Source organism: Macaca nemestrina, chromosome X (genome assembly GCF_043159975.1).
Source record: "Macaca nemestrina isolate mMacNem1 chromosome X, mMacNem.hap1, whole genome shotgun sequence".
NCBI lineage: Eukaryota > Metazoa > Chordata > Mammalia > Primates > Cercopithecidae > Macaca > Macaca nemestrina.
In genome coordinates, this window is record NC_092145.1 from 158,985,611 (window position 1) to 159,001,314 (window position 15,704).

Below are 15,704 nucleotides of genomic sequence, written 5' to 3' on the forward strand. Positions count from 1 at the left end.
TGCTCTGTCGCCCAGGCTGGAGTGCTAATGGCATGATCTCGGCTCACTGCAACCTTCGCCTCCCAGTTTCAAGCGATTCTCCTGCCTCAGCCTCCCGAGTAGCTGGGATTACAGGCACCTGCCACCACACTCAGCTAATTTTTGTATTTTTAGCAGAGATGGGGTTTCACCACGTTGGCCAGGCTGGTCTCAAACTCCTGATCTCAAGTGATCCTCCTGCCTCAGCCTCCCAAAGTGCTGGGATTATAGGCGTGAGCCACCACACCCACCTGCTACTTGTAAGCTTTCTAGGAAGCCAGCAGATGCCTCCCCAAATACGTCTGTAGAAGATGAGTATATGCCACCGCAAAATACATTTCACCCCAAAATATATTTATTTGACATATTTTGAAATGGACCTGTCTCTTGGCCGGGCGCGGTGGCTCGCGCCTGTCATCCCAGCACTTTGAGAAGCTCAGGTGGGCAGATCACTGGAGGCCAGGAGTTCAAGACCAACCTGGACAATATGGTGAAACCCCATCTCTACTAAAAATACAAAACTTAGCCGGGTGTGGTGGCGGGTGCCTGTACTCCCAGCTACTCGGGAGGCTGGGGCAGGAGAATCACTGAAACCCAGGAAGCAGAGGTTGCCGTGAGCTGAGATCGTGCCACTGCACAGCAGCCCGGGCAACAGAGCGAGACTCCGTCTCCAAAAATTAAAAATAAATAAATAAATAAATACAAAACAAAAACCAAAACAAACAAACAAAACATAAAACCAAGCTACTGGCTGGGTGTGGTGGCTCACAGCTGTAATCTCAGTACTTTTGGAGGCTGAGGCAGGCAGATCATGTGAGGTCAAGAGTTCGAGACCAGCCTGGCCAACATGGTGAAACCCCGTGTCCACTGAAAAACAAAAACAGACAAAATTTAGCCAGGTGTGGTGGCGTACCTCTGTAATCCCAGCTACTTGGGAGGCTGAGGCAGGAGAATTGCTTCAACTCCGGAGGCAGAAGTTGCAGTGAGTTGAGATCGCTCCACTGCACTCCAGCCTGGGCGACAGAGTGAGGCTCTGTCTCAACAAATAAAACTAATAAAATAAAATAACCGGATACGGTGGCTCACGCCTGTAATTCCAGCACTTTGGGAGGCCGAGGTGAGCAGATCACATGAGGTCACGAGTTTGAGACCATCCTAGCCAATATGGTGAAACATTGTCACTACTAAAAATACAAAAATTAGCCAGGCGTGGTGGTGGGCGCCTGTAGTCCCAGCTACTCAGGAGGCTGAGGCAGGAGAATTGCTTGAACCGGGAGGCGGAGGTTGCAGTGAGCTGAGATCACGCCACTGCACTCCAGCCTAACAGCTTGATCGAGGCTTCTTCTCAAAAAAATAAAATAAAATAAAAAGTAAAATAAGTAAACAAACAAACAAACAAACAAAAACGTATGAAACCAAGCTGCAGCCCAACCAGCTTGGATACGTGTTCTCAGGATCTCTTCAGACTATTTTCCCCAGGACTTGGTCACTCATATTTGGCTCAGAATAAACGTCTTTAAATATTTTGCAGTATTTGGCTGGTTTTTTTTTTTTTTTTTTTTAATTCTTTTGAGACGGACTGTCGGTCTTGTTGCCCAGGCTGGAGTGCAGTGGCGCGATCTCGGCTCACTGCGACCTCCGCCTCCCGGGTTCAAGCGATTCTCCTGCCTCGGCCTCCCGAGTAGCTGGGACGAGAGGCACGCGCCACTACACCCAGCTAATTTTTGTATTTTTAGCAGAGACGGGGTTTCACCATGTTGGCCAGGCTGGTCTCGAACTCCTGACCTCATGATCCCCCCAACTCAGCCTCCCAAAGTGCTGGGATGACAGGCGTGAGCCACCGTGCCCTGCCGTCTCTCTCTCTCTCTCTCTCTCTCTCTCTCTCTCTCTCTCTCTCTCTCTCTTTTTTGACAGGTTCATGTGTCTCTTCTGCCTGGAGACCCCTGTCCCGCTGCTTCAGGGGGATGTGCGCTGTCAGGAGGATGTGCACTGTCAGGAGGATGTGCGCTGACATGTTAAATTTGTCATAGGTCAGACAGTTCCTCATTCAGATTCTTCTGCCCTGAGTTCTCACTTCTATCCTGGTTCATCATTACGGAGCCAAACATTTCAGTTCTTTAGACTTCACTTAAAAAAAAAAAAATCCCCAACCACATTACCGACAGCCCAAAGGAAGCACGTACAGGGTTCTACGCAAGCATCTCCGCTTCTCGAATCGGCTGTCTCCACGGCTTTTCCTGCTGTAAACTGTGAAAGGTAAATAAATCTCAGGACCCCAACATCACCAAGGCAAGGGAAAGGTCATACTGGAAACTGGCTCAGGCAAACCTGCCTCCCGTTTTATTCGTAAATAAGGTACTACAAAGATTTTTAAAATTACATACCAGGGCCGGGCGCGGTGGCTCACGCCTATAATCCCAGCATTTTGGGAGGCCGAGGCTGGTGGATCACTTAAAGCCAGGAGTTCGAGACCAGCCTGGCCAACATGGTGAAACCCTGTCTCTGCTAAAAATACAAAAAGTAGCCAGGTGTGGTGACGGGTACCTGTAATCCCAGCTACTCTGGAGGCTGAGGCAGGAGGCAGGAGAATCGCTTGAACCCGGGAGGTGGAGGTTGTAGTGAGCCGAGATCGCGCCATTGCACTGCAGCCGGGGTGACAGAGCAAGACTGGATCACCCCCCCAAAAAAGTACGAAAGCAAATTGTGCCCTAAGCACCTGTCATCACGAATTCCTGAGGCTCTGCCATAGGCCCACATCCTTAACCTCAGCAAAATAAACTCTCTAAATGGACTGAGACCTGTCTCTGATACGCCTTTTTTTTTTTTTTTTTTTTTTTTTTTTTGGTTTGACAGGACGTTTTGCGCTCATGGAAAATTATGCAATATTTTTACGTTTGATATGTACTGCTTATCCTTTTTTTTTCTCTTCTTCTTTTTTGTGTTTACAGAATGGGTTTTCTTTCCCCTTTCTGGAAATTTTCGGTTGATCCTAAAATAGAGGCTGCCTCGCTTCCTTCTCGGATTCAAAGCAAGAATGATGGAGAGTGAGGGAAATCATGATATTTTACCCCAAAACAGGGCTCCGTGGTATAATGAGGATTTTTAATTAAAAACCCTTTGGTCCCGGGCACAGTGGCTCACGCCTGTAATCCCAGCACTTTGGGAGACCCGGGTGGGTGGATCACCTGAGGTCAGGAGATCGAGACTATCCTGGCCAACACGGTGAAACCCCGTCTTTACTAAAAATACAAAAATTAGCCAGGCAGTAGTGGTGGGCGCCTGTAATCTCAGCTACTCGGGAGGCTGAGGCAGGAGAATTGCTTGACCCTGGGAGGCAGAGACTGTGGTCAGGTGACATTGCGCCACTGCACTCCAGTCTGGGCGACAGAGTGAGACTCCATCTCACAGAAAAAAAAAAAAAAAAAAAAAAAAAAAAAAAAAAAAAAAAAAAAGGAAAGAAATAAAGAAAAGAAAAGACAGAGAAGAAGAAGCCGGGCACAGTGGCTCACGCCTATAATCCCAGCACTTTGGGAGGCCGAGGCAGGTGGATCACGAGGTCAGGAGTTCGAGACCAGTCCGGCCAACATGGCGAAAGCCCATCTCTACTAAAAATACAAACAAAATGAGTGCGGCATGGTGGCAGGTGCCTGTAGTCCCAGCTACTCAGGAGGCTGAGGCAGGAGAGTCACTTGAACCCAGGAAGTGTAGGTTGCAGTGAGCCGAGATTGCGCCACTGCCCTCCAGCCTGGGCGACAGAGTGAGACTCCATCTCAAGAAAGAAAAAAAAGAACAAACAAAAAAAATCAGAGTTCAGTCCTCAGTAGAAATTCTTCTTTCCCCCCAACCCTATAACTTTTTTTTTTTTTAACCAGGATCCAATCCTCTATCCTTTCTGTAGCCTCAACGTGGTGGTGTACAAGCTTCTGAACCTCATTGTGGGATGGAGTCCTCATTCTGAAGAATCTTGTGTATATACATTATATAAATGTGTAAATCTGACTAGGTGCGGTGGCTCACGCCTGTAATCCCACCACATTGGGAGGCCGAGGCAGGTGGATCACCTGAGGTCAGGAGTTCAAGACCAGCCTGACCAACATGGAGAAACCCCGTCTCTACTAAAAATACAAAAATTAGCCGGGCATGGTGGCAGGTGCGTGTAGTCCCAGCTACTCAGGAGGCTGAGGCAGGAGAATCACTTGAACCCGGGAGACGGAGGTTGCAGTGAGCCGAGATTGCACCACTGCACTCCAGCCTGGGCGACACAGCGAGATTCTGTCTCAACAAGAAGCGTGAAATCTGATTTAGCACACCTATAAAACACCCAACAAGCTGTCCAAATCCAGATTCTTACCACCCCAATCTCGGTGGTATCTAAGATGCTTCATTTCTGTCTTTTTAAAATGTGTAATAATTTAATCTTTTTATACACGCGGGGTGGGGGATCTTACTATGTTGCCCAGGCTGGTCTGGAATTCCTGGTCTCAAGCAATCCTCTTACCTCAGCCTTCCCCAATTTTGGGATTACAGGCGTGGGCCACCATGCCTAGCCTCAAATGTTTATTTATTTATTTATTTTGAGATGGAGTCTCGCTCTGTCGCCCAGGCTGGAGTGCAGTGGTGCAATCTCGGCTCACTGCAACCTCCGCCTCCCGGGTTCAAGTGATTCTCTAGCCTCAGCCTCCCGAGTAGCTGGGATTACAGGCACCTGCCACCACACCCAGGTAATTTTGGGTATTTTTAGTAGACATGGGGTTTCACCATATTGGCCAGGCTGGTCTCGAACTCCCGACCTCAGGTGATCCACCCGCCTCGGCCTCCCAGAGTGCTGGGATCACATCCTACCGGCTTAGAAGGATTTCATCTTGAATGGGGGCTGGGAAAAAGGCGGCTGGGACAGGCTGGGCGGCATTCCCCGGAGGTCAGCCATTCCCCGACACAAGACACGTGAATAGATGAGTACTGTTTACTAAATAGACCCAGGACTGAACAGACACAGGAAATTCCTGATGTCTTGATATCTTCAGAACAAAAGCCTTCCTAGTTTAAGAATACGTTTCGCTTTAAAAATGATAATGATATTGGGCCAGGCGTGGTGGCCCACGCCAGTCATCCCACCCCTTTAGGAGGCTGAGGCAGGAGGACGGATTGAGTCTAGGAGTTCAAGACCAGCCTGGGAAACACAGTGAAACCCTCGTCCCTACAAAAATACAAATATCTCTCAGGAATGGTGGCATTGCCTTTGTCCCAGCTATTCGGGAGGCGGAGATGGGAGGATCGCTTGAGCCCAGGAATTCGAGACAGCAGTGAGCTGTGATTGCACCACTGCCCTCCAGCCTGGGTGACAGAGCCAGACGGCCTCAAAAAAAAAAAAAAAAAAAAAAAAAAAAAGATAATATTGGTTATTGCAAAAGATAGACATGACAAAGATGACTTGTAGCGGAGCATATGTGATTTTTTTCTTTAGTTATCTTGGTTTTTTTGAGACGGAGTTTTGCTCTTGTCGCCCAGGCTGGAGTGCAGTGGCACGATCTCGGCTCACTGCAACCTCCGCCTCCCGGGTTCAAGTGATTCTCCTGCCTCAGCCTCCCGAGTAGCTGGGATTACAGGCATGTATATGCCACCACGCCTGGCTAATTTTGTATTTTTAGTAGAGATGGGGTTTCTCCACGTTGACCAAGCTGGTCTCGAACTCCTGACCTCAGGTGATCCACCCGCCTCAGCCTCCCAAAGTGCTGGGATGACAGGCGTGAGCCACCGCGCCTGGCCTTTTTACTTATCTTATATATAAACAAACATTGTAGCTGGGATATAGAAGGAAATCCACCTTCCTTTTCTGACTTTAGCAAATCCCCTAGTCTGTCCAGTGTCTAGCCATTTTCTCAGTCCTTTACTTTCTTTCTTTTATTTTTATTTTTATTTATTTTTATTTATTTATTTTTTTTATGAGGCAGAGTATTTCTTGCTCTGTCACCAGGCTGGAGTGCCGTGGCACAATCCCGGCTCACTGCAACCTCCGCCTCCCGGGTTCAAGCGATTCTCCTGCCTCAGCCTCCCGAGTAGCTGGGATTACAGGCACCCACTGCCACGCCCGGCTAATTTTTTGTATTTTTAATAAAGATGTGGTTTCGCCATGTTGGCCAGGCTGGTCTCGAACTCCTGAGTTCGGATGATCTGCCCGCCTCAGCCTCCCAAAGTGCTGGGATGACAGGCGTGAGCCACCACACCCGGCCCCCCTTTACTATCTTTATAAGCTTTGCTTTCACTTTGCAATGTGAACCTGCCTCAAATTGTTTCTGGTGCAAGATCAAAGAACCGTCTCTTGGAGTATGGATCAGGACCCCATTCTAGTAACCAGTAACACCATCACACTCCCCTCCCGCTTTCAGCTCTATGTTAATCTCTTTTCATCTCTCTCTTTTTTTGTTTTTTCGAGACAGAGTCTCGCTCTTGTCGCCCAGGCTGGAGTGCAGTGGTGCAATCTCAGCTCACTGCAAGATCTGCCTCCTGGGTTCAAATGATTCTCCCGCCTCAGCCTCCCGAGTAGCTGGGATGACAGGTGCCCATCACCACCACGCCCGGCTAATTTTGTATTTTTAGTAGAGATGGGGTTTCTCCATGTTGACCAAGCTGGTCTCGAACTCCTGACCTCAGGTGATCCACCCGCCTCAGCCTCCCAAAGTGCTGGGATGACAGGCGTGAGCCACTGTGCCTGGCCATGTTTATCTCTTGAGACGGCTTCCGGATGCCACAAATAGCTATCAATGAATGTAATAATTCCGTACTCACTACACCCTGACTCCCTGGAGCTTAGCAATGTATAGCCAGTCATTAATCAATTGTTTTTTTTCTGTAAACCAACAAGAATTCCCAGCACACAGTTTCACAGAAACCTCCTCCCTGTCCCCCAACACCACCTCCCTCTTTTTTTTTTTTTTTTTTGGCCTTTAAAAACCTGCTTATAATAAAGGCAGAATACAACTCAGATCCCCAGTGTCCTTGGGTCTCTCGGTCTTCCTGGCCCCTGTCCCCCGTTTGGCTCGAGTCAACCTTTGAAATCTTAGGTTGTGGCTCCGTCTCTTTCTTTCAGATCGACAGACACAGGAGAAACACCCTGGTGACTCGACATGTTCAAAGACCACAGAATGAGAGAACTCGGCTTACCCCGCGGCATCCGCTTTCTTTCCTTTCACTTGCTTTCCTCTCGGACACTCCCGCGTCTGGGTAGCTCCCTTCAGAGCTGTTCTGTGTCTCCTCATGCCCTCCCTGCCCCTCCCTCCTCCGCTTCCTCATTCATAGGATTGGGAAACTTGCAATTACTCCGTGAGTTCATTGGCTCCTGACCTCGTCTCCAAAGAGTGGCCCCGTCGAACAGCTCAGGTGTGAGTCCCACACACATCTGCGCGCACAGACACACTCCTGCACACACACAACTGCACACACATGCATGTCTGCACACACATCTGTGCACACAGACACACACACATCTGCACACACAGACGTGCACACACACATCCCCACACACCTGCATGCAGTGCACATGTGTGTACACACAGTTACACACACACCTGCACACACATGCATGTCTGCACACACATCTGCACACACAGATGTGCACGCACACACATCTGCACACACAGATGTGCACGCACACACATCCCCACACACCCTCACACACACATGCACATGCAGGTCTGCACACAGACGTGCACACACACATCCCCACACACCTGCACACAGTGCACATGTGCATACACACAGCAACACACATACACATCTACACACACACCTGCACACACATGCATGTCTGCATACACATCTGCACACACATCTGCACACAATCCTGCATGTACATGCATGTTTGCATAGACGTGCACACACACATCCCCACACAGTTGCATACAGTGCACATGTGCATACACATAGCTACACACACACCTGCACACACATGCATGTCTGCACACACACATCCCTACACACTTGCACACAGTGCACAGCAGGTACACACAGCTACACACACATCTACACATCTGCACAAACACATTAGCACACAGCTACACACACACATCTGTATGCACACACACCTGCACACACGTCTGCACAAACAAGCACAATGGCACACACCTGCACACACACTTGTCTACACATGCACATCTGCACACAAGCACATCTGCATAGAGACCTGCACACACACATCCCCACACACCTGCCCACAGTGCCCATGTGCGTACACACAACTACACACAAACTGCACACATGTCAGCACAAACAGGCACAATGGCACACACCTGCACACACACTTGTCTACACATGCACATCTGCACACAAGCACATCTGCATAGAGACCTGCACACACACATCCCCACGCACCTGCACACAGTGCACATGGACGTACACACAACACACACATTTGTACACAAGCACATCTGCACACACATACCCGCACATACATCTGTACACAAACACCTGCGCACAGTGCACATGTGCATACACACAACTACACACGTACATCTGCACACACATCTGCAAACACACACCTGCATGCACGTGTCCACGCACACACCTGGATACACATGCATGTCTGCACACACAGACCTGCACACACACATCCTCACACACCTGCACGCAGTGCACATGTGCGAACACACAACTACACACACATCTGCACACACCTCTGCACAAACAAGCATATTGGCGCGCACACACCTGCACACACACTTGCACACACACAAACTCAGATGCCTTCTGTGCTGTCTACAAAGTCATAAGAAAAACCAAGCAGGCCAGGGGCGGTGGTTCACTAAAAAAAAAAAACAAAAAACAAAAATTAGCCGGGCGAGGTGGCGGGTGCCTGTAATCCCAGCTACTCAGGAGGCTGAGGCAGGAGAATCCCTTGAACCCGGGAGGCGGAGGTTGCAGTCAGCCGAGATGGTGCCATTTCACTCCAGCCTGGCCAACAAGAGCAAAACTCCGTCTCAAAAAAAAAAAAAAGAACCAAGCAGGTTAGAGATGTGTTACGATACAAACAGTTGGCGCCTAAACAAAGCATAGGGCTTCTCGCAAATGCAGTGGAAAATGACACCTGGAATAGCAACATCAGCCAAGGTGAAAGACGGTTGCACAGGCTGCACCTCTACTGTCTTAGCCTCCCTGTTCTTGCAGGAGCTGTGTCTTAGTCCATTCATGTTGCTGTAAAGGAATACCTGAGGTTGGGTAATTGATAAACAAGAGATCATTGACCGGGTGCGGTGGCTCAGGCCTGTCATCCCAGAACGTTGGGAGGGCGAGGCAGGTGGATCACGAGATCAAGAGATCGACACCATCCTGGCCAACGTGGTGAAACCCCATCTCTACTAAAAATATAAAAATTACCTGGGCGTGGTGGCCTGTGCACCTGTAATCCCAGCTACTTGGGAAGCTGAGGCAGGAGAATCCCTTGAATCCGGGAGGCGGAGGTTGCAGTGAACTGAGATCGCGCCCCTGCACTCCAGCCTGGCGACAGAGCCAGACTGCGTCTCAAAAAAAAAAAAAAAAAAAAAAAACCAACAACAAAAACGAGAGGTCATTTATTCGGCTCATGGTGGTTCTCCAGGTGGTCCGGGAAGCATGATGTTTGGATCTGATGGTCGTGAGGGCGTCAGGCTGCTCCCAGTCATGACGGAAGGTGAAGGGAAGACATTGTGTGTGGAGACCACACGGGCAGAAAGGAAGCAAGAGAGAAGGGTGGAGGTGCCAGGTTCTTTTCAACAACCAGTCCTCCTGGAAACTGAGAATGAGAACTCATTCACTACTACGGGGGCAGGACCAAGCCATTCATAAGGAATTCGCCCACATGGGTTTAAACACCTCCCACCAGGCCCCATGTACCCCAGTGGGGGGTCAAATTTCAACATGAAACTTGACAGGACCAAACAAACCGTATCCAAACCATACCACACTGCTTCTCTCCAGAATCGATGAAGAGAAGATTATCTTCCCAAGAGCTCAATCTGATGACTCACCAAGGCTGCTGGAACTGGCACCATGATGGACCTCCTTGTCAATGGCTCCTATCTTCCTGTTGACATTGATGTAGAGAAGTTTATCTTCCCCAAAGCTCAACAAGATGGTTCACCCAGGCTGCTGGAACTGGTATCATGGTGGATCTTACTGTCAATGGCTCATATCTTCCTGTTGACATTGATGTAGAGAAATTTCTCTTCCCCAAAGCTCAACAAGATGGTTCACCAAGGCTGCTGGAACTGGGCATCATGGTGGATCTTCTTGTCAATGACTTGTACCTTGTTGCTGACATGGATGTAGAGAAGTTTATCTTCCCAGGAATTCAACCAGATGTTTCACCCAGGCTGTTGGAACTGGTATCATGGTGGATCTTCTTGTCAATGGCTCATACGCTCTTGTTGGCATTGATGCAGGCAACTTTATCTTTCCCAAAACTTAAGTGTTTCACACAGGCTGCTGGAACTGGCACCATGGTGGATCTTACTGTCAATGGCTATTATCTTCCTTTTGACATTGATGTAGAGAACTTTATCTTCCCAAAAACTTCACAAGATGGCTCACTAAGGCTGCTGGAACTGGCACCATGGTGGATCTTACTGTCAATGGCTATTATCTTCCTTTTGACATTGATGTAGAGAACTTTATCTTCCCAAAAACTTCACAAGATGGCTCACTAAGGCTGCTGGAACTGGCACCATGGTGGATCTTACTGTCAATGGCTATTATCTTCCTTTTGACATTGATGTAGAGAACTTTATCTTCCCCAAAACTTCACAAGATGGCTCACTAAGGCTTCTGGAACTGGTACCATGGTGGATCTTCTTGTCAATGGCTCATACGTTCTTGTTGGCATTGATGCAGGCAACTTTATCTTCCCCAAAACTTAAGATGTTTCACACAGGCTGCTGGAACTGGCACCATGGTGGATGTCAATGGCTATTATCTTCCTTTTGACATTGATGTAGAGAAGTTTATCTTCCCAAAAACTTAACAAGATGTTTCACCCAGGCTGCTGCAACTGGCCCCATGGTGGATCTTCTTGTCAATGGCTCATACATTTTTGTTGACATTGATGTAGACAAGTTATCCCAGCACTTTGGGAGGCTGAGGTGAGTGGATCACCTGAGGTCAGGAGTTTGAGACCAGCCTGACCCACATAGAGAAACCCCGTCTCTACTAAAAATACAAAAATTAGCTGGGCGTGGTAGCACATGCCTATCATCCCAGCTACTCAGGAGGCTGAGGCAGGAGAATCGCTTGAACCCGGGAGGCGGAGGTTGCAGTGAACCGAGATCGTGCTATTGCACTCCAGCCTGGGAAACAACAGTGAAACTCCATCTGAAAACATAAAACAAAAAAACAAAACCAAAAACCTGTTTCTGACCAGGCGCGGTGGCTCATGTCTGTCATCCCAGCACTTTGGGAGGCCGAGACAGGCGGATCACGAGGTCAGGAGATCGAGACCATCCTGGCTAACATGGTGAAACCCCGTCTCTACTAAAAATTACAAAAAACTAGCCGGGAGAGGTGGCGGGCGCCTGTAGTCCCAGCTACTTGGGAGGCTAAGGCAGGAGAATCCCTTGAACCCAGGAGGTGGAGGTTACAGCGAGCCGGGATTGCGCCACTGCACTCCAGCCTGGGCGACAGAGCGAGACTCTGTCTCAAAAAACACAAAGACAGAAACCAAAACCAAAAAACCCTCATTCTTCTGGAGCCCACAGAACTTCCACAACCCAAATCCCATGGCCCAGAGGGGTTGGTTTCTAGCTCTGTAGGACCGAGGATTACCCAGAAGCTGTGAGTTGCAGGATTTCAAACGTCCCTTGTCTGGCAGCTTATCCTAAAGGTTAGTGGCTGAGAAGAAGCTTCTGAGAACAGATGACAACCAGGCTTTCCAAGAAAATGAGACTGGGTTTCCCACGCTGCATGTTCTTCTGCCCACAGAAAGAATTCCCCAGGTCTTATTTTTCTCCCAGGTTTGGACCAAAACCTCCCAAACTGAGGTCCTTTTCAGGGGCTACTTACTAGCTACTTTTGTTTTTTTGTGTTTTGAGACGGAGTCTCGCTCCGTCGCCCAGGCTGGAGTGCGGCGGCGCCATCTCGGCTCACTGCAACCTCCGCCTCCCGGGTTCGAGCCATTCTCCTGCCTCAGTAGCTGAGTAGCTGGGACTACAGGCGTCCACCACCACACCCGGCTAATTTTTGTATTTTTAGCAGAGACGGGGTTTCGCCATGTTGGCCAGGATGGTCTCGAACTCCTGACCTCAGGTGATCCACCTGCCTCGGCCTCCCAAAGTGCTGGGATGACAGACATGGGCCACCGTGCCCGGCCAGCTATCGTTAAACAAAAATAAAATTCTAAGCCCCCACAACCATCGAATTGCACCCCTCCTCTCTGCCAAGGGCATTTTGGAGTTAACATTGAGTATGAAGCTCTGATTTTTTTATTTTTTTTTTTTTTATCTTCCCCAAAATTCCTATCTAAGAGGTCTGGGGAGTCATGCCCTACAAACCTTAAATTCTTATCAGATGGGTTTTTTTTCTTCTTTCTTTTTTTGAGATGAAGTTTCGCTCTTGTCACCCAGGCTGGAGTGCAGTGGTGCAATCTCAGCTCACTGCAACCTCCACCTCCCGGGTTCAAGCCATTCTCCTGCCTCAGCCTCCCGAGTGGCTGGGATTACAGGTGTGTGCCACCACGCCTAACTAATTTTGTATTTTTAGTAGAGACGGGGTTTCTCCATGTTGACCAGGCTGGTCTCGAACTCCTGACTTCAGGTGATCCATTTGCCTCGGCCTCCCAAAGTGCTGAGATGACAGGCGTGAGCCACCGTGCCCGGCCCAAACCAATGCATTTCTTAAATGTATTTGATTGATGTCTCATGCCTCCCTAAAATGTATAAAACTAGTTTGTGCCCCGACCACCTTGGACACACGTTCTCAGGATCTCCTCAGGGCTGTGTCACGGGCCATGGTCACTCATATTTGGCTTAGAATAAATGTCTTCAAATATTTCACAGAGTTTGACTCTTTTCATCGACAACATGAAAAACTGGTGGAGACTATGATGGAAGAGAAGGTCGGACAAGCCTCATGATACCCCTTCAGCAGTTTTATTTTATTTTATTTTATTTATTTATTTTTATTTTATTTTATTTTATTTTATTTTATTTTATTTTATTTTATTTTTTTTTTATTTTGTATTTTAGAGACGGAGTCTAGCTCTGTCACCCAGACTGGAGTGCAGTGGTGCAATCTTGGCTCACCGCAACCTCCTCACGGGTTCACACCGTTCTCTTTTTTTTTTTTTTTTTTTTTGAGACGGAGTCTTGCCCTGTCGCCCGGGCTGGAGTGCAGTGGCATGGCAAGCTCCACCTCCCGGGTTCACGCCATTCTCCTGCCTCAGCCTCCTGAGTAGCTGGGACTACAGGCGCCCGCCACCACACCCGGCTAGTTTTTTTGTATTTTCAGTAGAGACGGGGTTTCACTGTGTTAGCCAGGCTGGTCTCGATCTCCTGACCTCGTGATCCGCCCGCCTCGGCCTCCCAAAGTGCTGGGATTACAGGCGTGAGCCACCGCACCCGCCTACCCCTTCAGCATTAAAATGAACAATGACCTTAACTTGAGCCAAAACCATTGGCAATCTATTCTCTCTGAAGGCTGCTACCCAGAGGCCTGTTTCGTTTTTTTTTGTTTTGTTTTGTTTTTTTTTTTGAGACAGAGTCTCACTCTGTCGCCCAGACTGGATTGCAGTGGTGAGGTCTGAGCTCACTGCAACCTCCGCCTCTGGGGTTCAAGCAATTCTCCTGCCTCATCCTCCTGAGTAGTTGGGACTACAGGTGCCCACCCACCACACCTGGCTCATATGTGTATTTTTAGTAGAGATGGGGTTTTACCATGCTGGCCAGGCTGGTCTCAAATTCCCCGACCTTAGGCGAACTGTCTGCCTTGGACTCCCAAAGTGCTCGGATTACAGGTGTGAGCCACCGTGCCTCACCTGTTTTGTCAATCTTATGATCTCTGTTTTTTTTCTTTCTTTTTTTTTTCCTTATGATCTCTGGGTTTTGTTTTGTTTTGTTTTGTTTTTTGTTTTTGTTTTTTTAATTGAGATAGTATCACTGCAACGCCCAGGCTGGGTTGCAATGGCGCGATCTCGGTTCACTGCAACCTCCGCCTCTCGGGTTCGAGCAGTTCTCCTGCCTCAGCCTCCTGAGTAGCTGGGATTACAGGCATGCACCATCACACTCAAATAATTTATTTTTTCTTTTTTTTTTTTTTTTTTTTTTTTTTGGTATTTTTAGTAGAGATGGGATTTCACCCTGTTGGCCAGGCTGGTCTGAAACTCCGGACCTCAGGTGATCCGCCCGCCTCCGTCTCCCGAAGTTCTGGGATGACAGGCGTGAGCCACCGTGCCCTTCCTGTTTCGTCAATCTTACGATCTTGGCTTTCCTGTGAATGCTGGTCAGCTGTGCCTGAATTCTAAAGGCAGGAGGCTGTAATGAGGCATGTCCGGCCCCGCTCTCTATGATGGCCTGAACCAGACTATTTCAGGATAAGTGTGGAAGATCCTTAGCTGAGGGAACGGATCCATTCAGATGTTTGAGTAGGCATTAGATTTTTATTTGTGGTTTACATTAGTGATAACAGGAGCCTGTGAAGGTGCTGTAAATCTCTGTTTTTTCTCTTCTTTTCTCTTTTTTTTTTTTTTTTTTTTGGTTTGTTTGTTTGTTTTGAGACAGGCTCTCACTCTGTCGCCCAGGCTGGAGGGCAGTGGCATGATCTCGGCTCACTGCAACCTCCGCCTCCGGGTTCAACTGATTCTCCTGCCTCAGCCTCCTGAGCAGTTGAGATTACAGGCGCCCGCCACCACTACCGGCTCATTTTTGTATTTTCATTAGAAACGGAAGTCTCACCATGTTGGCCAGGCTGGTCTTGAACTCCTGACCTCAGGTGATCCTCCCACCTCAGTCTTCCAAAGTGCTGGGATTACAGGCGTGAGCCACAGTGCCTGACAATTTTTGTAATTTGTAGTACAGATAGTTTCATCATGTTGGCCAGGCTGGTGTTGAACTCCCGACCTCAGGTGATCTACTTGCCTCGGCCTCCCAAAGTGTTGGGATGACAGGCGTGAGCCACCGCACCCAGGCAGTTTTTAAAAATACTTATTTGTACACACGAGCTCTCGCTACATTGCCCAGGCTGGTCTCGAACCCCTGGGCCCCAGCGATCTGTCTGCCTCGGCCTCCCAAAGTGCTAACATGACAGGCGTGGGCCACTGTGTCAGGCGTGACACTGTTCATTTTCAAGCTTAGGTTTAGTACAGTTTGGACGGCTGTGTAGAAACAGAACTGGCAGAAAAGGGTCCGATCTAAGGCTAATGGATGAGTGAGGAAACCCAGCCAGGCCTGTCTTTCTAGATTCTTCTTGGTGTCTCTGAGCTGAACTCCCTGCTTCTGAGTGTGAGGCAGAAGAAAGGAATGGAATTCCTCTTCCTCTCTGGAATGGAAATCTTAGGATCTTCAGTCGAACAAGGGAGGTGAGCGAATTTCCTTACGGAAGGAAAATGAGAGTCCTCTTTTTATTTATTTATTTATTTATTTATTGAGACGGAGTCTCGCTCTGTCGCCCAGGCTGGAGTGCAGTGACATGATCTCAGCTCACTGCAAGCTCCGCCTCCCGGGTTCACGCCA

The 15,704-nt window shown here is 48.7% G+C and overlaps 1 protein-coding gene across 7 annotated transcripts in view; it reads right to left on the reverse strand.

Annotated features, from left to right (window-relative positions):
* The window catches only part of LOC139360577 (granulocyte-macrophage colony-stimulating factor receptor subunit alpha-like), a 39,699-nt gene extending 32,434 nt beyond the window's left edge, over positions 1-7,265 (reverse strand). For 4 of the 7 annotated variants that reach the window (XM_071088274.1, XM_071088277.1, XM_071088275.1 and 1 more), the window contains exons 1-2: positions 7,180-7,261; positions 2,202-2,265 (exon numbers count right to left, since the gene is read on the reverse strand). In XM_071088274.1, coding sequence (XP_070944375.1) covers positions 2,202-2,265; positions 7,180-7,189 — 74 coding nt within the window. In that variant the 5' untranslated portion in view covers positions 7,190-7,261. Of the gene's footprint in view, positions 1-2,201; positions 2,266-7,179 lie in introns of those variants that run through there. The other 3 variants (XM_071088281.1, XM_071088279.1, XM_071088276.1) reach the window with 3 other exon arrangements.
* Between the last annotated feature and the right edge of the window lie 8,439 nt (positions 7,266-15,704).